The sequence below is a fragment of the Dryobates pubescens genome, chromosome 2 (genome assembly GCF_014839835.1).
Source record: "Dryobates pubescens isolate bDryPub1 chromosome 2, bDryPub1.pri, whole genome shotgun sequence".
In the NCBI taxonomy this organism is placed as follows: Eukaryota; Metazoa; Chordata; class Aves; order Piciformes; family Picidae; genus Dryobates; species Dryobates pubescens.
This window is the reverse complement of record NC_071613.1, coordinates 35,621,522-35,644,181: the sequence shown is the minus strand read 5'-3', so window position 1 is coordinate 35,644,181 and position 22,660 is coordinate 35,621,522. Positions and strand designations below refer to the sequence as shown.

At 36.7% G+C, this 22,660-nt stretch overlaps 1 protein-coding gene across 2 annotated transcripts; it reads right to left on the bottom strand.

Annotated features, from left to right (window-relative positions):
• Positions 1-3,485: 3,485 nt before the first annotated feature.
• GALNT3 (polypeptide N-acetylgalactosaminyltransferase 3) lies at positions 3,486-22,510 on the bottom strand. 2 transcript variants are annotated; one of them, XM_054174941.1, is made up of 11 exons: positions 22,439-22,506; positions 14,595-15,192; positions 13,113-13,285; positions 11,820-11,969; positions 11,363-11,597; positions 9,949-10,066; positions 9,335-9,535; positions 8,185-8,316; positions 7,171-7,272; positions 4,672-4,824; positions 3,486-4,167 (listed from the first exon to the last, which is right to left on the bottom strand). In XM_054174941.1, exons 2-11 carry the CDS (start codon positions 15,101-15,103, stop codon positions 4,045-4,047), a joined length of 1,896 nt encoding a protein of 631 aa, XP_054030916.1. In that variant the 5' UTR covers positions 15,104-15,192; positions 22,439-22,506; the 3' UTR covers positions 3,486-4,044. The 2 variants fall into 2 exon arrangements, with proteins under 2 accessions (XP_054030916.1, XP_054030926.1); XM_054174951.1 differs by lacking the exons at positions 3,486-4,167; positions 4,672-4,824 and adding an exon at positions 4,895-6,783 and having other exon boundaries at positions 22,439-22,510.
• Positions 22,511-22,660: the final 150 nt, after the last annotated feature.

Below are 22,660 nucleotides of genomic sequence, written 5' to 3'. Positions count from 1 at the left end.
AGACTATGCTAGAAAAGCAGAGAGAAGATGCACAATACCTAATCCTTGAACCGCTTGCAATTTTTCTGACTGCTGCTTTGTGATTACTTTTGAAAGTAATTAAAAACAAACAAAAAATATGTTTTATACACATCTCCAATCATATGCACAGAACTCCTGCTGCTCTTCTGAAATCGTATGATATCTATATATACACACACGTGTACATGTGCATACTCAGAAGTGTAATATCAGTGTAGCCAAATTGATTTCAGATGTTCAAACTGAACAAAAAGTAATATGAAGTCCAATTAAGACTGAATTATTGTTGTACTAAACACTGCAAAATAAATAGAGAGTAAACTGTCTTTCACTTTAAAGAACAGAGAGTAGGCATAGTAGAAACAAACTACAAAATAAATAAATTGGAGTGGTCTCAGTAGTAGTAATGGTTAAAACCCCCTGTGTTTAAGTGTATCATGAATTTTGGATGATCCACCTATGTTAGGACAGAAAAGTTTCAAAAAATGAAATTAAAATCTGTAAGACAATTTTAAATCACAGAATCAGTAAGGTTGGAAAAGACCTCAGAGATCATCAAGTCCAAGTCCAACCTGTTATCCAACACCTCATGACTAACTAAACCATGGCTTCAAGTGCCACATCCAGTCCGCTCTTGAACACCTCTAGGGACAGTGACTCCACCACCTCCCTGGGCAGCCCATTCCAATAGCCAAGAATAAATTTTACCTTCCATACCCAGAACTGAACAAAAACTAAGCTTTGTGATTTGCAATATCTAATCTTATTTGAAAACAGTAAAAAATACAAATATTCCTATATCTGTTATAAAATGATCTTAGCTTACCAACTAGAAAAACAAAACAATTAAGTGGAGCTTCTCTAGCACTGCTTATGAAGACATTCCTAATTTCGAGTGCAACAGAACACTCACATCCTTGCAGTTCAAATTTTATCCTGGTTTGGTGTTACCTCTAAAAAGAACACTGTTAATGAGCAGATAAATGACTTTTCCTGTACGCAAACTACAATCTGACAAGTTTGTAAAAGAAACAGGTTGCATAAAGACATATTTAGCATTGTTTTAAAAAAAAGGCATTTGCTGTAAAACAGGAACTAAAGAACAAAAGTCCTTCAAAGCCATTATGTTAAATACCTTGTTTCATAGAACAGGTTCTTTGAGCACTTCATTCCATTTCATTCCTGGGGGTCATCATGGCATACCTGCTATGTAATACCCATCCTCTATTCAGATTTATTGAATCATTTTCTTGTTGGCCTGCATCCTAGTTTTTCCTCAACTCTTCTAGTTTGTCAAGTGTATTCGTTGCCCTTCCAATATTGCTTTGATCTGCAAAACTCTTGAGTTTGTATTCTATTACTGAAATATGGAAACACTTGTCAGTGGGCACAGGCAGATCTTGGTGCAATGCCATTCATTACAACCTTCCCCCCCTTAGGGAAAAAAAACAAAAAACCACCACACCACATCATCCATTTATCCACCTGCCAGACTCTTATATGAAACTATTATTTATTTATTGGAACAAAAGGACTGTGGCAGGTATAACTCACCCCCACCCCACAAGCACCAAAGGCAGAGGCTTGCTGGGAGCTGATAAAGATCAGCTTGATGCACCCAGACATTAGCTGATGCCTCTGGGTCCAGAAGTGCCTCTGCTGTGGCACTCCAAATAATTGAGAAACTCATCAGCAGGTACACAATTCACAGAGTATAAATGGAGTCCTGCTAGAGAGAGAGGAGTCTCTCCACACAGAAGCAGGCTGGCAGTCAGATATTCTCCCCTTAGAATGAAACCTTGTCTAAGGAGTCCTCAACCCCACCTTGGGGAGTATTTCTGTATGTATTCTGGATACCTGTGAGGAGATTTTCCTTTTCTGAGTGTGTGCACGTTTTGGTTCATCTCTCCCAAACAGTTTAAGTGGGTGGAATATACTTCAGTACAAACTGACATCTAAATCTGTAATTATTGTGTGGGAAGGAAAGCATATTAATTGTGATAAATACAGAGTTTTCAGGTGGCTGTTGCTGTCTGTTTTGCAGGTGCCTCCACAACAAGGACAAACATAGCATTTGCATTTTTTGTTACTCAGTCTTTAATACCCTTTCAAGTTTATTCTCAGCTTTATGTTTGATCATGCAGCAAATATTTTTCCTTTGTCTTCACTTAAAAAAATCTGATCCCTCCCCTGCCTTTGGCAGCTGTGGCCTTTTCCTTCATCTCCTTCCTCTTATGAGTACACTACACTACTTAAAAGGAAATACTAAGCATTTTCTAGAATACTCTAACTAGCTACATCTAACCAGGCCTGATCGTGATTGTATTACTCAGCTTTTCAGTGTTATGTGCACCTTTCCTGACCTTCAGATCATTAAGGAGTTCATTATTAAGCTGGTTGCTATTACATCTTCTGTTTTCTTCCATTTGAATAGACACTACACATGTTCAACACAATTCTTTCAACAAGCTGCAAAGTCTAAGTACCATTTTACTTTGAATCAATGTTTCTCTTAACAAGACTGGCACCTCTAGACAAGAAGTCTCTTACTTGCTTTTATTCTGCAGCTTTCTTCCCTTCCTAGAAGTTTATTACTTGAATTGCACAGCCATTTTCCTAGCACATGCAAATTTTAGGTTATTTTTAAACGTTCATAATTTCTATGAATTAATTAAGTATTCTCCAAACCAGAATGTAAAAGTTTATTATTAAATAGAGTTTACCTTACTAAAGTGCAATTTTATGTGACCTCAGATACCTTAAAGGTGGGATGGTCATTAATCTCTTATTCATATCCCGAAGCAGACCTTTTCAAGTATGCATACATCTCTGTTCCTAAAGATGACATTTCTTATACAGAATAGTTTCCTTCATTAAAGAAGGCCTAAGAAAACCACAGTCAGAAAATGGTCATGACTGGTGACTGCAATGGAAGACTAAGTAGAGAGTGTTTAACATCCAGTAAAAGAACCAAAGAAACGTAAATGTATTTTAAAATACTTAATCAAAAGGAAGCTGTTTATGAAGTCACAGCTCTATATGAGCTATTGAAGTATACTCGTGGATGCTTGCGAGAATACCAAGTTTCATGAAAAGACCTAGCAGAATAGTTTGGAAGGCCAAAGTCTCACTTGGAAGGTTAGTCCTTTGTAAAAGGGAAACAGCAACAACAAGAAAAGAGGAAAAAGAAAATCAACGTGCAAATGTTCACACCAGAAACTATGTAAAGAGTAGAAAGCTGTTAAACAGTGATTCATGCAGGTTGGAAAAAAGTGAATCTAGGAGATAAAATATAATTTTTTTTGTTTACAAAAGCGTTAATGTTAAGCAATTCAAAAATCTGTTACAACTTTGTCAAATTTCAAAGCTAATTAACAAATCTATACTACATTTCTGGGTAAACTAAAGGAAATTAATATGAGAATAAGCAGGTTCCCCAATAAAATAATCATGCAAACATTTTTTCTACAAAAGAATTGACTTGCTAGAAGCTGAGCACAGTGTGGTGGCCTATTCTGCTTTAACCTGAAGGTCAAATAATTTAATTTTTTAAGTGAAAGAACTTAAAAACACTGAGAAATCATCACTAAGTATGTGATTTAAAAAAAAGTCAACCAACTGAGCATAAAAATATACATATAGAGCGTCTTGGGTTTTAGGCAGTATATAGTAATTTTTCATAACTATACAAAGAAAACTAGTCCTCTTCAGAAGTACTTACAATATGTGGAAAAACAATATACACATGGTCCCCGAGGTGAAAGAGAACAAAGGATCCACAAATCAGTGGTCAACATACAAAGTCTTATCACAGAAATATTGTAAACATTTTTCTTAAATCTCAGTCATCTTTGGTATAAGAGTCCGGATGACATGTTTTATATCCAACTTAAATAAAAGGGAAAAGCATTGAGACATTTTTCATTCAAAGTATCACTTTAAAATGTTGTATGCATATATGATCACAGTTTAGAACAGATCTTTTCTCTTAATAAAACATTCCTGGCCTATAAATATCAAATTTTAATTGTTCTGGCCAAAGATCCACTTCTGGAAGGAGTCTGATGGATTACAGGGTACCAAACTCGGATGCTCTCCGTTTCCTGTAAGGCACATGTGTAGTGCTGTATTGTATAGAGTTTGATCCTGAAGTGCAGATAAAAAAAGAAGGAAAAGAACATGAACAAACAATGAGTATGCTATTTCCCTACCACCCTTCATTTCTTCCCCAATTTCATTGTTGTTTAAGTGTAAGGTACTAAAGAGAGTGCAGACAGGGGCTAGTGAACAAGCATGAATAGCATGAAAGTTTTCTTCATTTTTTCAATTTGTTTTCTTAGGCAGTAAGAAAAAGATTTTAAAAGGTACAACGCACTTAGATTGACTTCCAGGTGGATGCCCAGACACCCATTGAAAGACATCAATTCATTTTGTAAGTCACTTTTCTACTTTTTTTTCAAAATAGTGAAATCATCAAGTTTTCAGCTGGTAACTGAAAAGTGGAGGTTATCTGAATTTTTCTCCCAGAAATAAACATATTCCTTTTTGGCTTCAGTGTTTTGTTTCATTGAGGTCTCCTCTTTTACTGAAAAACAACTAACTCATAAAAACCATTGATAAAAATGCCAATTCATCACACAGTCTAAATACCTTTCGATGCAGCCATTGCTGTTCTCCAATGGTAAGGGTTTTCTGGCCTTTGTAGTTACATTCATGAAGCTGCACAGGTCCTTTGGAAGCATGCAGACAAAGCTCCTTCTGAATGTTATGTCGAATTTCATGGTGTGCAGAATACTCAAAGTACTATTTAAATAATTTAAAAATTTAAGTAAATAAGCAATAGTATCAAACTAAATTAACCCTTTGAAATTCCAGTACACTAAGTAAGTAATTTATTTGGTTACCCAACAATTTGAGACTACTACTTTAAAAATCTTTAGTCAACTTTTGTTACTGGATTTTGGTTTTCCTTAGGGCAAATAAACAAAATGCCACACCAAGAATACTGATTGCTGTATGTCAACTTTTGCTGATCTAAACAAATGTTAAAGATAGGATCCTGCCATGTTCTCTTGTGAGCTAGCCATTAGAAAAGTAACATATGCATGTATTTTGTGAGTGAACTTTACCATTATTTCCTGACAGCAAAGTAGTCTTAAAGCTCAGGAATTTAAGGCTATAATTCCAGTATTAACAGGAATTTAATTCTAAGTTACAGACATAGCTGTCCTTTCATACCTCTGAGTCCTACCCTACCATCTTGGTCTCCTCCTTTTCTCCCTCATTAAACAGCAGAGTTCCTATCATTACATCTCACTATCTCTGTTTCTTGGCTCTGTATGTCAGCACTCTTCACCATGATTCCTTTGATTATTAAGACCAGGCTTGGTTTGCTCTCTGGCTTTCAATTATCTGTCCAACTGGTCAGCTTCCAGCTCCTCACTGCCTTGGCATTATTTGGAATAGCACTAAAGAACAAACTGGCTTCTCACTCTAAAGTCTCTGTATGCAACATTACTCTCTGAAAGAGCTACTGATAGGAGTGACCTGCTTAGTCACTTAGCTCTCAGACATAACAGTTTACCCTAAGCTCATCTGACTTATTCTGTTCCCATTTATTTTTTAAACTCCAAAATCCCTGTAAGCTCTGAAAATACAACTCAAAAGCTACATTTAAAACTTCATTAATTTTTGGATATAGAGATGCCTTTGAGAGGGATGTGTTCCCAGACCCAGCATATGCTAAAATGGAAGAATGATTTGATGTACAACTCTGAAAACTAGGTTCTCTTTTCCACCCCATTCTCTCTTCTAGAATATATGGATGATGATGACATGACATGGAAACTTTCAGCCTACACTGCTAAAGCCTGGTAAAGAACATAAAAAACACCTTGAAAACTGAATAAAACCTTGAGTATTGCAATAAGGGTTAAGTAAGCAAATATGCACATCTCCTGAGCATTACCAGCAAAACCTATACTAAAATTCTCTGAAGGTTAGCATTTAAAGGGATTCAGACTATTATTTTACGGCAGAAAGAAAAACAAAAAGCACAACACTTGTAAGTGTAGAGTTTTAGTACAGTCTAAGATAACTTAGAGACAGATGAAAACAGAAGCATAGAGCAGATCTCTTAATACTGTGTCTTGGTACAGTGTTCTCACATTAATCACTGTGACAACGTGAAAAGGCTAATATAGCATTAATCCACAACAAAACAAAACATTCAATATTGTAAGAATCTAACATAATGGGTTAGCGTGTTCCATCTCCCCCCAAAATTAGGAAAGCATCAACTAACTGGCATCATCAATGGAGGGCTTAGAAGATTGAAGATAAAAAAAGGGAGGAAAAAATATAACTACATTTTAATAAAATCTTTTAAACCTTTAGTTATTAATGATTTACAGCTCACCAAGCAACTCTTTAGGGCAAGAGAGAAGAGTTCATTTCTGGACAAGGAAGGAGATGTTCTTTTACTAGTATTACAGTAGTGCCTGAAGGATTCAGCATTTAAAAACTATTGTAAACAATACTGTAGAAGAAACAGAGCACCGCTGCTGTCTCCAAGAGCTATTCAAAGACAGCTCTTCTTGGACAAATTCAATCATATTATTCACTTTCATTAACCAGTATAAGATAGATGACTTTGACCTCACTCTATGAGGCTGCAAGCATGATAGGGAAGGTGGCTCAGGCCTGGCCACTTGTCTCCCATTGGTTGGATTCCCATCAGTATCTTCCTTGACAGTGCGAGTCCTAGTGGCAGAGAAAGAAGCAATAGGAGGAAGCATAAGGAAAGGAAGAATTAGGAAGACAACACTTACAAAAAAGTAGTAAGGGTAGGATGAAAAGGTTTTGCACAGACAGGAGAGATGAAGAAGTGAAGCAGTACAACTGCTTTAGAAATCTGAATCTGTATGCTGAATGTAAAATGTTAGACCACGTGAATAGCACTATGACATTTTCCTTGAGCAATATATATAGGAATTAACTCAAAAAAAAATCCCTCACAACCAAAGAACAAAAAGACCCAACCAAAATCCCAAAAGTACATATTAAACATCTTCAAAATTAATGAAAAAGTTTACTATAGTAAAGTTTCAGCTGAATAGATCATAAAAACCAGACATAAAAATATTTTACCTGATTTCCTCCAAGTCCATGACAGGAATACATAATCAATGGTTTGCCACCATGGTTACTTTCACCAACATCCAGACACATGCGGTTGCCTATATTTTTTAACTAAAGAAAGGATGTTACCACAAAAAACAAAGCAGCTTAGGGATGAGAGAGAATTAAACTGTCTCACTTCTATACAAAACTAACCTTTGGTTTAGCAACAGTTACAGCTGTTAGTTCATTTTTACTTCCTGCTATGCTCAAATCTAAAAATCCTGGTCTGTCACAGTTAATTTCTAACCAAGAGCCTAGTAACAACATTATGGTTATCCAAAGCCACATGCTGTAAATTATTAGGCTACTGGTGTACAAAGTTACTCTTATTCCACTTACAATTTGAACAAATACATGTAAAATATTCAAAATTAGAGGAAGAGGACATATTATTAGCTAAATATTCACATTCACTACAAACTAAGAATTATTAGATGTTAAATATTTTTAACTTTATTTTCAGTAATTAATGCTCGAGAAGTTATTTGGGCAGAGGAAATGCAATGGTCTTTTAGAAGAACTAATATGCATATCTAGAAATACACCTACCTCATCATAAACCTAATTCTGTGAAGCAAACACCTATCCAGTTTTCCTCATTAACATGAAGTAAAAATTTTCTCAAACTTCTTAGTATGTAAAGCTAAATTTACCTCAATAACTCATGAAGTCTTAACACTGGCATAGTACTTTTTGTGTCATTTTAACTGTTCGTGTAAGGAGGAATAATGCTTAACGTAGCAGGTTATAAGGTCCCACTAAGCAAGGCCACTTTACTTGAATTTTATATTGCCATTGACAAAACAAAAAAATTCAAACAGCAATGTACAGAGAAGAGATTCTTTATCCAGAGTAGTAACAGACAACCCTAGAGCTGTTAATGACAGCTGAAATGTAAATGCTATGGCAAATATAGCATAAAAGAGTACCAAACAACCTCCCTTATGGAAGACTACAGAAAATAATTAAGATTAAACTTACATATCCAGAAAACAAAGGATTCAAGTCTGGCACATATACTTCTGGATAAACATTACTGAGATACCAGGTAAAATTTTTACACTGCAGACGTCGTCTTAAATCAAGTCTTTTTGATATATCTCCAAATGCTTTCTGTGAAAGGGAGGGAGAGTGAGCATTACTAATACCAATTTCATACATACATGTTATTCCATATGTTAGTATTAAACAAGTTTTAAGCTTCATTTGTAGATTTTTAAAATACTGTTCCATTGCAGTTACTGTCATTTGTTTTTCATAAACCCAACAACAACCTCCCTGCAGCATTTTAAAGCACATGCAAGAAAACTGCATCACAATACGGAAGCAACAGAAGTACCCTTAGTTCCAAGACAGTTTTAACACAGTTCCACGAAGGGAGAAAGCACAAACAAGACTATAGTCAAGACAGTTATAAAGCCAACTGATGTCACCAAAAAGAGTGATCTGAAATAATGAATTAGATTAATCAAATAATGTGCATAATAGTACAATTCAGAATCTCCCAGACAAAATTCAGTTGCCTAGCTGCTAAACATGCTTAGGAAATCTAATGTTATTAATGATAAAATAGTAATAAAAGTCTATATGATAAAGTTAGAAAAAAATAAAATATCTTCCACACAATGAAAGACCAGAGTCTGAAAAAAATACCACAAATAAACTTAAGTTTTAAGCAGGTAGATAACCACCCTGTTTCTATTACTGGATACGGTTTATTGTGCTGTTGAAGAATAAAAATTGCCTTTTCAGTAAAAATACTACACACTAATGAGATACTACATTTCACAGTCCAAAAAAATAGGTTAATTTGCACTTTCTATGCCCAGTAACTTCCCTCATTCATTTCTTGCAGTTCCAGTAACTGTTTAGTGCAGACAACCCAGGATTTTAGAGAACATACAAAAAAAATCCTACCAATAAAAACCCCCACCACACAAAAAACCTGATTGTCACCACCCAAACACTTAAGTTTGCTCAAATTTGTTAGGGTTGCATCATTAAGCAAACCAAACTGTATCTTTTCATCAAACTATCTAGAATCCTTACATACTTCGTCAATAAATAACTTTTGCTCACCAAAACTTTCAACGCAGCAAGTGTGATTTCTAATACCACCACCACCACCTACTTGTTTCACAATTTTTGCAGCTTCTGTGTTTCTTCGGTAAAATATTTCTTTATATTCATCCATCCACACTTCTGCAAGGCGGACTTGATTACGTGTGATCACTTGAGTACCTTTCGGGAAAGTATGAGGACTCTTGCTGCGAAAGACATGGCCAACAACAGAGCAAGGCATAATCTCCAACTGTCCACCACATTGCCATACCTAATAATAACATTTTTTGTGTAAGTGCACTGCAATAAGAATTAAGGAGGTGGAAAAAAAAATGCAGCAATATTATTGTTCACCAGAAAATAAACCAAACCAAACCAATAAAAGCCCACCAAAACACACACACACACCACTGAAAGCCCAAACCATTAACAAGAATGCATATATCAACTATAACTGAATTTCCTAATCAGGTAATCTCTAGAAATTTGTATTTCGGTTATCAATCCTAAACACACACACAAAAAAAGTCAGTTTAATGAACATGATTGTATTTTATTTCATAGATCATTGTTAATTCATTTCCATGTCCTAGCTAGCTAATTCAAGTCCTAATACTAATTTCTCCTCAAGAATCCTGTGCACTGTCAGTATAGAGACCACAGTTAATTAAATACTAAACTTACTCTGAAAGACATTTCTATATTTTCACCTCCCCATATTTCCATTTCTTCATCATAACTTCCAATGTGTTCAAAGTAGTCTTTTGATATTGAAAAGAGACCTCCAGCAAAGGTCGGTGTTCTGAAAAAGAAGTGAAATTTACCAAGACAGGATTCAAAAGGTAGGGTTTGTTTTGTTGGTTTTTTTTTTAACATAGGTGTAAAAACATAGTGTAACTGTTCTAGGAAGCTTCCATGCGTTTGTCAGTGTTTCACTACATTGATATGTTTTCCTGACACAGATAATACTCCAAACCAATTAAATTCACTCACACTGAGTCTCACTTGACAGTTTTATTGTCATTTATTAACAACTGTTTTAGACTAATGACTGATGGTATAAAAGACAGCACAAGGAAAAAAAATAACACATTTTCCCTGTATGGAAGATATAAAGCAAAGTTATTACTGCTCCAGACCAGTAACCTGCCTGCAGCCAAAGCATGTAAGATTATCATCAAATGCACCACTCTAACAGTCTAGCATTTTGGTGCTCTGAACTTTTGTTGTTATCCTTTCAGGGATGATGAATGGTAAAGTAGAATCTGTGGTACTGTCTGGGGAAAAAAAAAAAAACAACCAACACACACCAACCTGCTTATAATCCCCTTGTCCCTCTCATGGTGAAAAACAACAGAAATTTCTCATTATATTCTCAGCATACACAGGAAAAAAAAAGGTATATTCAGAGCAATTACTGACTTAAGATAGATATATTTTTATAAAAGCTTTAAAGTTTACAATGTGGTTCTTAGAAAAAAATATTACATAAAGCATCTGAGATGTTAAGATTTGTGATCATACCCATTATGGCTTTAATGGGTGGATGCTTTGCTGGGCCCAAAGAGTGGTAGCAACTGGACTTAAATTCAGTTGGTAGCAGGTTGACAAAGCTGGTCGACAAAGCTGGTCTTATGGGGAGCAGCTGACAGAACTGGGATTGTTTAGTATGGAAAAGGGGAGGCTGAAGGGAGATATTAACATTCTCTACAATGACCTGAAAGTTGTAGTGAGGTGGGTTTTGGTCTCTTCTTTCTAGTAAGAAGTGATAAGAGGAGAGGAAATGACCTTGAAATATGTCAGGGGTGGTTTAGATTAGAAGAAACTTCTTGACAGAAATAGTTATCAAACACCAGAACAGGCTCCTCAGGAAGGTGGTTGAATCATTATCCCTGAAGATGCATTGATGTGGTGCTAAGGGACATGGTTTAGCACCAGACTTGGTAAAGGTAGGAGTCTATGTTCTTAAAGGTCTTTTCCAACCAAAATAATGTTATGATTCTATCTGAAAAACTCTCTCATTTACAAACTGATGTCCATAATAAATAAATAAATGTGAAAACTGAAGGATTTAAAATATTATTTAAATTACATTTACCTAATTGGATAGGTTTCATCTTTTCTTCTTTCGCGTTCCTGTTTAGGAAGAGACTCCCATCCAAATGACAAACTCCAATCAAAATTTCCTCTGTTGTGGCTATGCCCATAAGGAGAAGGTTTACTAAATTCAAAAGTATTGAGATCTATAGAAGCAATATCAGGACTTACAACAGCAACAGGATTCTCAGCTATTCTTGCCAATAATGGCTCTAACCAGCCATAAAAGCATTCACCTACGGAGAAAAAGGGAGCAAACACTGAATTTGTACTTGGCTATATTTTAACATACCCACAGCACGCTAACATACACTGCTTTAAAATTGCATCAGTAATTATACTTTCAATAATATATCAATGTGAAAAATGATACCTTGCTAATATTCACAATTCATAAAAATTCTGCCACACCAAATTTAAGACAACAGTGACCTGACATAGTTTCAGGTTACACTTACAATGAGCATCCAGGAAGGTAAGGGTTTCTCCAGTTGCTACTGAAGCTCCCAACAACCGTGCAGTGATTAGACCTTTTCTTTCCTTTTGGCGGACTACTTTAACTATTTGAAACTGTTTGACATATTCATCTAGTTTATCATGCAAATATTCTAGAAAGAGAAAAGGGTTTCAGGTTCAGTGTATATACATGTCACTGCCCAAAATTTTACATTATGAAACTAACAGCATAAACAATTCACACTAATCACAGGAATTACCTCAACATGAAAGCAGTAAACAATTCCTGACTGTTGAACGCTATTTTTAGGGGCTGAGTTTTGTTGGGGGTGGGGGCGTAGGAGGAGGTGACTGGCTGAGAACAGGAGATGGAACACTAAAATATTCTTAAAGAGAAAAGACATGTGCTAGTACATGTCTTCTGCAGTAATAATAGATTACCAATTCAAAATCCATTTTCAGAGCAAACAGACCATGCACCTACTTACTCAAGTTATCTGCCAAACATGCACGTTTTTTTCCTTAATGACAGCACATTTTACATTGTTTTCAAAGGCTACATTATTTACAACAGCAACAAAACTATACAAAACACTTTAAACATGCAAAATTTGAGCAATAACTGCACATTCCTCATTAGTATCAAATTGTACTACTGAACATATTTACATCCAAGTGCATCAGTATTTTATAGACTTGCAAAGAGTGCAAATGCATTGATATAAGCACGTATTTATAGATATGTTCATCTGAAGTTAAGAATATGCAGGTTTTTTAACTGGCATTTGTGATCGCACTCAGTTTGTATTGAGATCTTTTTGGCAGTTAGAGTATTGAATATTGATGTCCATTAAATAATTTTACTTTCTAGGAAACTTCATTAATATGAAGGAGAATGTCTTAATTTGCATAAAGAATCACAATGATAAAAATGCAAATTTCTACAAGCATTAGCCAATTTATCCTTACATATTTTGTTCCATAAATTGCAATTAGTTTGAAGCACAAATTACAGAGATCTACTTGTCATGCAACCAATTATGCAGTTTAAGCAGGACTAGAATAGGAATAATCAGAAATGAGGATAAGACCTTTGAGGATTAGAATTCCTTATTTGACTACCTTACAAAAATAGATAGGGAATAACTATTTTATATTTACAGAAAATGGGACACAACCAGTTAGAACACCATTATATATGTTAATGGTGGGAAAGAGATCTCCTTTTTTAACAAATTCATCTGCAATCCCAACACAAATTAAGAAAAAAAAAAATCTGTAGAAAGACTTCTTACCATCTACACTGGCATCATCCACCAAAATGATCTCCTTCAGCAGTACGGCAGGAGATGTATACATCACACTGTGAACAGTTCTCAGCAGAGTGGACCATGCTTCGTTATGAAAAACTATTATAATACTTGTGGATGGCAATGGCGGGCAACGCTTAAACTTTTGTTCAATACATCTATGGATTAGAAAGTATCAAACGTTACAAAACAGATAAAAAGTTTTGACTCAAATTCTTAAAAGAAACTCTATTTGTAGTACAAAGACCTGTAAGTAAGGATATTACATATTTCATCTTCTCCACTTTCTATCCTGGTTTTGGAGTCCAGACAGTTTCTCCCACTGTAGAAGCCATATAGAGTACTTTTTTAAAACTATGAATAAGAATTCCACTTGGAACAACTGACTCAGTTCTGCTTCTGCCTCACAAACATTTGAGTATGTTTCATATAGCACCCAGGTCTGTTCTGAAAGCAGCAGATAATGGGCTGCAAAGATGTGAAGTCACTATTACTTTTAAATCCAGAAATACAAGAAGAAAATTTATTAGAAGAATACAAAGTTTGCAACAAAAATTAGATCTAATTCAGAACTTCAGAATTTTCTAGAAATAGAATATAATCCTTAGGGCAACACTTCCCACTCAAGAGAAACAATTTTGAACCCATTTAAATATTGGGGGTTTTTTATATATATATATATTCTGAATATAACTTTAAACCTGATTGCAAGTCAAAATGACAATATTTCTGTATTCATAAACTGCAGACTTACTGTTTATTGTGTCTCAACTTCAGAGACTAGAGTCCCCAAGGTAATTATCACAGCCATTGTCTCACAAAATACACAGGTGAAAACTCACTGGTTATGCTCCAGCAAAGGTTATTATAAGCCGCATCATGTGCAACATGATAGTCATGCTACCAGCAGTGGCTCAGTAAGGTTTGTCACTTCAGACATAGCTGAGAACATAACACTGAAAGAGACTGCTTGTAACTGAAATCCTCTCTGCTCAAGTACTACAATCTTCATTAATATATTTTTTCAATACTACAAGATTGTTGAGATGGTCCATTGTCCCAATTTATTAAACTATTACAAGGGGGTGTGGGAGGGTGGGGATGAAGGATAAGGAAGAAAATTAAGAAAATGATGTTTAAATAGGGCAAAAGTTTAAATAACATTTTTGGGTTTCTCCTAAGTAAAATTTAGCAGGTTTCCAGCAAATCACTCCAGAAATTGTAGCTTAAAGGCAATAGCAGAAAACCTTATTTAGATGTGGTGCTTTTGCATTCAAAGCCATGAAAGAAGTGAGCCTTTCTGAACATTCTTGGCTTTGGCACTGTGGATCATTATGTACAGCAAATAATTATGTATATAGCTGGGAGACTTTCCTAAACTATCACCTAATGCTGAAGTTAAATCATTTTGTAGTCTGCATTTCTGACAAGTATTTCAAATATCAAGACATGCACATTTCAACATACTCAGGAGGTCGAGTGTCTGGTCCAAGATCTCGGTGTAAAGAAATCCTGTCACTCGCAAATGCATTAAAACAGTGTTTTTCTTCTCCACGCTGTTTCTCTTTCTGTTCTTCTGCACTCAAGTTGATAGTTTTAAAAGCTTTACCAGAAGCACCAGGAGCATTAGGATCTTGAAGGGGTCGATCCAGAAAGGGTTTTAGTTCCACTGCAGTGTAGTGTCCTGGCAAGCAGTGTCTCTGTCCAGGAATTTTAGTTTGCCTAACAGGTGCTTTTATCTGCATTTTTGGCTTTGCACCTTTGATATTGTTCATAGCATTTAATACGAGACCCAATACATGACTCTTCTTTCCAACAGCTGGCTCAATGCCAGTTTCATCTTTAAAATCTTGAACACCCACTTCTCTTTGCAATAAAAATAAAAATACCAGGAAAACTAATATAATAACGCTAAACTTCCAGAGTTTCCATTGAAAAAATTTCTTGAATAGCTTAGGTATTTTTTTCAAAGCCATACTAGTTTTAAAAAAAATTATCACAAGACAAACGTTTCTGTGAATGATGTTATTCAAACAGGTCACAGCATTTCTTGAAATTTTAACACCTGTAAATTAAAATAAAAAGTATTAATTAATTACAATGTAAAACCAAAAAAAAAAAAGGGGGGGGGGAGGTGGGGACAAGGAATTAATTCACAATTCCCAACTGACAAACATTGTGTGCATCACTTAAAGGTACAGCAAACCTATAAGACACCCAAAATGCACTCCCCCCCATACACACACTTTAATGTAGTTCTTCAACTGGAAGAACCAAAAAGCAGGCATATCACTAAGAACAGAAAAGCATTCTAAAAGTACAGACTTTTAGTTCAATGATGGGATAGGAGGAAAACATGGAATAAGTATCATAAATTCAAATGACATGTAAGAAAGATCCATATAAAAAGTGAAATATAAAGACAGGAAAGATTTCTTCATTAAATTATTTTAAATCAGAAATTTCCAAGAATAAATAAAAATCCATTTCAGACCTAAGTCATTAGACTTCAAGAGGAAAATATTTAGATTAATTTAGGTATCTAGTATGCATGTTCAATGCAGACTTAACACAGGTATTTTGGAGTAGGTTAATTTAGCCTGAGGAACAAGAAGTCATTCCATGTATTTTTTTCATTCACTTGTACTCCGTTTTCTGGCATGTGCTGCTGCAACTCATCAAGAGAGCATGTCAGAGAGCTCTCCTCTTTCGGGAACTCTACCACTATTTTTTTCCACAGACAAGCAATTATTCAGCAGCTTTCAAAGATGGGGAACTATGAGGAACATTTGAGAACTACCATAATACAAGTGATTTGAATTAAATTCTCTCTGCATTTTACCAGAAGGAAAAAAAAAAAGCAACCAGCCTGAAATCAAAGCACAGCTTAATTTTTGTGTAAGTTGCATGTATATGAATTGGAAAAAAAAAAAATTGCATACAGAAATAAACTGCCATAGTTAATTCCTTCTTGATAACTAATGATCACTGATTTGAAAAACACTAATTTCCTATTTAATTATTGAAAATAGAGTCTGTATGTCTCAAATGGAATAACATTACTCAGGAAGAGATAGAACTTACCAAAACCAACTTCACCTGATTTCCTTCAAGAATTTGCAGGATAAGTTAAGCACCAAACTTGTGCACATGATAGTTTATTTCAAAGCTTATGTTCGGTTTTTAATAAACCCACACATTCAAGCCACAGTAATTTTACCATAGAGTTGTGTTACAGGAATGCAGAAGGGAAGCTCATTACAGCATTCCCATATAGATACTAAAAAAAAAAAAAAAGCTTCACAAGGCTCAGAAAATTTTGAAGAAAATCCATGGAAAAAAAAAAAAATCCAGTCCACTTCTCTTTCACCCATTATTTTTTCTTTTTTTGCTTTAGTGCCAAAAAATTTGTCCTACAACACTGATACACATAACACTACAGGACTAAGAATAAAAACTTTATTTTCTTTCCTGGTGAAAGGATTGCAACCAATTTACCAAACTGCCAGCTTAAAAAATGCCTTGTTTTCTCACAATGTCTGGTGGGTTATCTGCCAGACACCCTCTTACTTCCCCTCCTCAACGTTCCATTTCATCAATAAGATGGAACAGCATATAGGTCAAGACAAGGACAGTGTGATCACTTATTTACTGTCATGGGGAAGACAGACAAACTTGAGGTTGCTGGATTTGAGTTACTGCTGATTTGAGTTACTGCTGATTTGAATTTACTGAGCTAAAAACAGAGTAGGATAGTTAGAAACAAAAGACAAAACTATAATCACCTCCTACAACTTCACTCTGTAATTCTCAACTTTTCTCTTTTCTCCCAAGCAGTGTGGAAGGGGTGGAGAATGAGGGGTGTAACACTTTGCCACTCCTTCTTCTTTATCCTTCTCCCTTGATCCAACACGTCCCCTCTGTCGGGTACAGTACTTAGGCAAAACCTGCTCCAGCATGGGTCATCCACAGGTCACAGTTCCTGCCAGAATCTTGATCCTGCTCTCCAGGGGCCACAGCTTCCTTTAGGGCATATCCACCTGCTGCTCCTCCATGGTCTGCAGGGTAATATCTGCTACAGCACGTGAAACACCTCCCCTCCTTCTTCACTGACCTTGGTATCTGCAAAGTTGTTTCTCACATTTTTCTCACTCCTCTTTCACAGCTGCTGTGCAGCACGTTTTACTTTTTCTTAAACATCTCCCAGAGGCACCACCTGCTACGCCGAGTGGCTCAGCTTTGGCCAGCAGTGGGTCCATTTTAGAGCTGGCTGGAAACAGCTGTGTCCAACACTCAGACAGCCCCTGGTCTCTTCTCACAGAGGCCACCTCTGCAGTCAGCTGCAACCTTCCAACTTTGCCATCTACATGCAATCCACAATGCAAAACTCTAAGCATATACAGCTCACCACCCAGCAAGAAGATCGTAACTTGTGAAACTACCATTGCTAAATCTTCAAGGACTCTGCCTGAGTCTACAGCCTCTGCAACCCATTAACCAGGAATGTTTTTCTAACTCCATAAAAAAGAAAATCACATTGCTGTTTCTCTGTGCATCATGCACAAGCACATATGATACTAGTAAATCTTAAAGCTTAGGCATCAATAGGTAATACAAATATATCTTCCTCAACTAGAAAAAGAAAACAAAAATATATGCAAAGTCCTTAATATCATTAAGATGGGTCTGGCAACTTATCTCATATATAGTCAATAGGCTAAGTCAATCAGGCACTCAGACAGAGAGGGGTGCATAAGCATTGATTGGCTGGCTGGTTTGTTTCCAAATGTTGTTGCCCTTGAATTCCTTTTACATCACTAAACAGGTAACAATGTTATCCAGCTTCCTCTTGGTAAAGAGACTTAAATTTGTCCATGGCAAGAGAAAAGTTTAGCTTTAAAGAACGCTAACCTCTCTTCTCTTGACCTGTTATATACCTAAAGTTAGTTGTTAATAGCAATGCTGACTGTTTAACACCAAGATTATTTAAATTTGAGAACTTCATCAGTATCCGAGTCAAATATTTACAACTGTTTCTTTTGTTTTAATGGGCTGGGAAGGAACTACTTAAAGGGTAGAAAAATTACATGGTATGGCTCATGTAACTGTCAACTGTTTTAGTACCAGAAATATTTTCAAGTAATTTTACAATTACTTTAAAGAGTTAAAGTTGCAGTTGTCAGATTTCCATGGTACACCTCCAGCATTTCAATTAATGCAGCAATATTTACTTATGCTAAGCTCACTACACCATTTTTTCCCCAGCTTTTATGTTTACTAATTGAACTTCAGCTTCATTACATCAAGCAAGAAAAAGGAAAAATGGACTGGAAAACGCCACATTTTTTCCATAGATTTTTAGCAGGTACTTTAGATTTATGTTGCTGCTAGCTTGGATGCTGACACACTAACCTATTCTTCACAAAACATCAAAAGTATGTAAGTTTCACCAAAACCTTAAACTAAATTATTGTTATTTTTATTTGGGATTATTTCCTGTACAAACTAAGCACAAACAAATACTTAGAATGCTCATCATCATCACAATAGTCAGAATATCTGCAAATCAAAATACCAGAAACCTAAATTCCATTCAGAATATTTCTTACACTACCTATGTATTGCATACATCTGTCTTTAGACACATACATCATTAAAGACTATAATGAACAAACCTAATGAGGAACCAAATGCAGAGAAATTTATTTAGTATTTGTTTTCCTATGTAAGTATATTCACTTTTATCTACATATGCTTTGACTTCTTTTGACAACATATTTCCTTCAATTGGATACATCTGTCGTGGCTGCTCAGGCCTAACTACAGCAGGCTGCTACATGTAGGTCCCTAGAAATGAAAAAACAACTCACCTGAGGTGAGTGAGTTGTACAACACAATTTAATCCTTTAAATGTGGATTAGTACACCCAAGTGGCAAACATGGTGGCACACTGTGCACAGAAAAAAAGCGCGAATGATGTTTCTTTCAAAGAAATAATCAAGTGAAAGCCTTAGTATTTGCAGCAGAGGTGAAGTGGACAAACAAGGGCTCCTTTGCCACAAACACAGAAATCTCTTTGATATATAGACAAATGCTGAGTGCAGTTTTAATGACAAAATATCTGATAGGGACATTGCTTACAATAAGAGAAGAACTCTTTGTCGCACAAAATAGCAGCAGTTTCCAGAACACAGACTAAAGCGTCCAAAGAATTTTTGCTGTGAAAGATGTATCTTACTTAGAGATTTCACCAGCATAATGTTGTAGTCAGTAATACAATCTTTACAAGTCACAAATGCCTCACATTTTTATGGCATAGCAATGTCAGCAAGCACAGATCAAGCTACTGTTCCGTCCTCCAGGATATGCTGAAGAAATATGTGGCATGATTAAACTCCCTGAGGTGACTGTTTTAGCAAAGTGCTTCATCTTATATTCATTAGTGTTATTTTCACTAATAGTAGCCTGCATTCTTGCAGCACTTTGAAATAATTAGCCCTAAACATTAGAAGTTGGACTTTAGGTTTGGTTTCAACAAAACAAACAAACAACAAAAAAATTAAGAAAATTACAAGAAAACTATTATGCACTACAAAAGCCTTCTAAAAGTGCCAAAAAGCAGCTGCTACACTATTTCAAACCGCATCACATGGGTAGTGTGTTAACTCAATACACAGTCTATGCTACATTTTGCCACCCACTAACTGATGTCAGACTGCATGTAAAAACTCTGGCTGGCAAAAAAGCTTCACTACAGTAGTCAACATGCAGAAAACTCTGATGGTTTGTTAGCTTGGTCTGAACACTGTCGATAACCTTTTTTTTTCTTTTTTTTTTTAAATAAAAAAGCAAGATAACCCAAATCAGCAGAAATTCTTTCAGAGCATGTCAGTGAGGAGAAATAGCATATTAGAAGTATATGCTAACCATATATTATAAAAGGCATTTTTTACTTGGTTTTGCACTTCTAGGACTACAAACACAGACTGAACGCAACTTAAAATTTAAATTTCACTAAACTCTCCAGCTTCCTTTATTTTAGTCGGATTGGTTTGGGTCTCTGAAAACAGTTTTAGACTGTCCCTAAAAATTCCCTGGTGACAAGCATGGACCAAGAAGCTGTAAAATGCTGGTTTACCTTCAAAGGATTGGTATCTGATTCTCACTTAAGCACCAGAAAATAAATCTCTAGATCATAACCAAGGGAATTTTTTGTTGCTGTTCTCCCGACTGTAGTAATATTCCTAAGATAATAAAAATGAGTATTAAGTGCAGGGCTTGAAAACACAGTTTTACACCTCCTAATTGGTCTTAAAGTTTAAAGTTGTTTAAATTATAAGTGTAATGCAAAGCAAGTTTCCTCATGGATCTTTTGAGATTTGCTTAGGTTTACTGGATCAGGGACTGCTAAACTAATCTTTGTCAGAATCTCCCAAAGGTGTCTTCAATTTCCTCTTCTCCCCACTTGACTGCCTCTTTTCCAGCTACATTTCACTGCTAAATAATCTTGCCTAACAACAAATAGTAATTTGACCATATAATTTAATTACTAAATCACTATCAGTAGTTTCATGACATGATTTCTCCATCTGTAAGCAGAACTATTTCCTATGGCACACGATATCAACAAATCCTAGGAAAAATCAGACAGTTGTAAGATGGGAAGCAAATAAAATCAGGCTTTACACAAACAGACAAAATCAAGCACTTCATGGTCCAGAAACTTGAGGCACTTTCAAGTGTTCTAGAAGATAAGCACAGAAATGAGCAGATTAGGAAGAGAAAATAATCAGTGCTGGCAGGCACCTGATCAGCAATTCATATTATGGTTTTCTACACTGATTCCAAAGAAAGGGAAAGCCCCACATCAAATGTTACTGAAACAGACAGACCAGGCAACAAATTTATGAAAAGCAAAAAGGAATGGCTGAAAGGAACATAATTTGTCATCTGGAACTAGACTTTGAGGAAATGTCACAGAGAGAGCAATAATATCTTGTTTTTATTTTGACAGAACTCAAGACATCCAGACTGCCACTGGTATTATGCCACTCCCCCACCTCCCCAACAAACAGGGCAAAGTTAAATGGCAATAGCAGCTACAAAGAGCAGGAAAACTGATCCCCTGCTCCTTCCCACAGTGCAACAAAAATAGTTATAGAGAGCCCAAATTACTATCTTAATTTTTACTCTGCTATGTTATTGAGCAGACTTTAGATGATAGTAGCAGATGCCAAATTGCCCAGGCCACTGAGTAAACCTAGCTAAAAAAAGGAACCAAAACCCACAAGCTGGGTGTTCTGTCTCAGTCCTTAACTCTCTTGCTCAGCTCTGCAGCTTTACACTGGCTTTAATCAAAACTCAGATTTTTAAAAAAAATTATTATTCATTTTTTAAGATGCTGTTTTATAGACTAGTATGTAAAATGCTACTGAAATGCACACATAAAATCCGTATTTTTAATATTTTTTTACTATAACCAACAAAACATGCATTAAGCACATTTTAGATGAAGTTAAAAATAATTTCATGATACTAAGGTTATCTACAATTCACCTTTCCTAGAAGTTCTTCACAGCAAAGGAAATATGTTTAAGAACTGTCACCTGCTGTGTAAAAAGGTTAACAAACTGCTTGAGAAATGGTACATAGTAACTTAGAAGCGCCTCATATAGGATGAAATACGTCAGAGGAAGCTGGAAATGCAAGATGAAATATACCAGGGGAAGCTGGCAATGTACACAATGAAACCATCACCCTACTGTAATCGAATCAATGCGGTACTGTGGACAAATACTTGGGCGGATTCAGTACCTGGCAAGAGACACCTCCCTCAGTCAATACTTTTGGTTTGGACAGTGTACCCGGCTGGTGGCCAGCACTTCCCGGAGACTTGTTTTACCTCCTGCCAAACAGCAGCGCCCTTCTCTGCAGACGGCGCTCCTCGCCCCGTTTCACGTTTGCCCAGAGCGGGGCACACAGAGCTGGATGGTCCTCAGCCCTCCGGAAGGCCCCTGCTGCTGGCTGCGTTGCTGCGATTTGAGGGAACTGTGTGTGTGGCGTGTGGGTGTGAGAACGTGTGTGGCTGGAGAAGACTGCGCATGAAGTTCGAGGGGAATCCATCGGATGAGCAAGCTCCGGATCCCTCTAGCCCCAGGACCTCGCCCGCATGTCATGACTCCCCCCGCCTATAGTTTCGCGCGGACCTGGACGGTTGGTGGCGAGCGGAGAACGGGCACCCGCGCGCTGAGACGCAGCTGGTGCCGGACCCGCGCCAAGACCAGCGGGCTCCCCGCGCCTCCCCGACTCACCTCGTCCAGGGGGACGAAGACGCTACCCACTCGAACGGCTGCAGGCAAAGGGAGAGCCCAGCGTCCTCCACCACCTCCGCCCCGCCCGGGAGGCCGGCCGCAGCGCGAGGAGACTGAAGCTGAGCGGGCTACGACGGCTTCCGCTCAACGGCCGCCAGGTGCGCGCGGGCGGCTCTGCGCCTGCGCCCACACCCGCGCCCTGCCCCTCCCTCACCTGGCGCC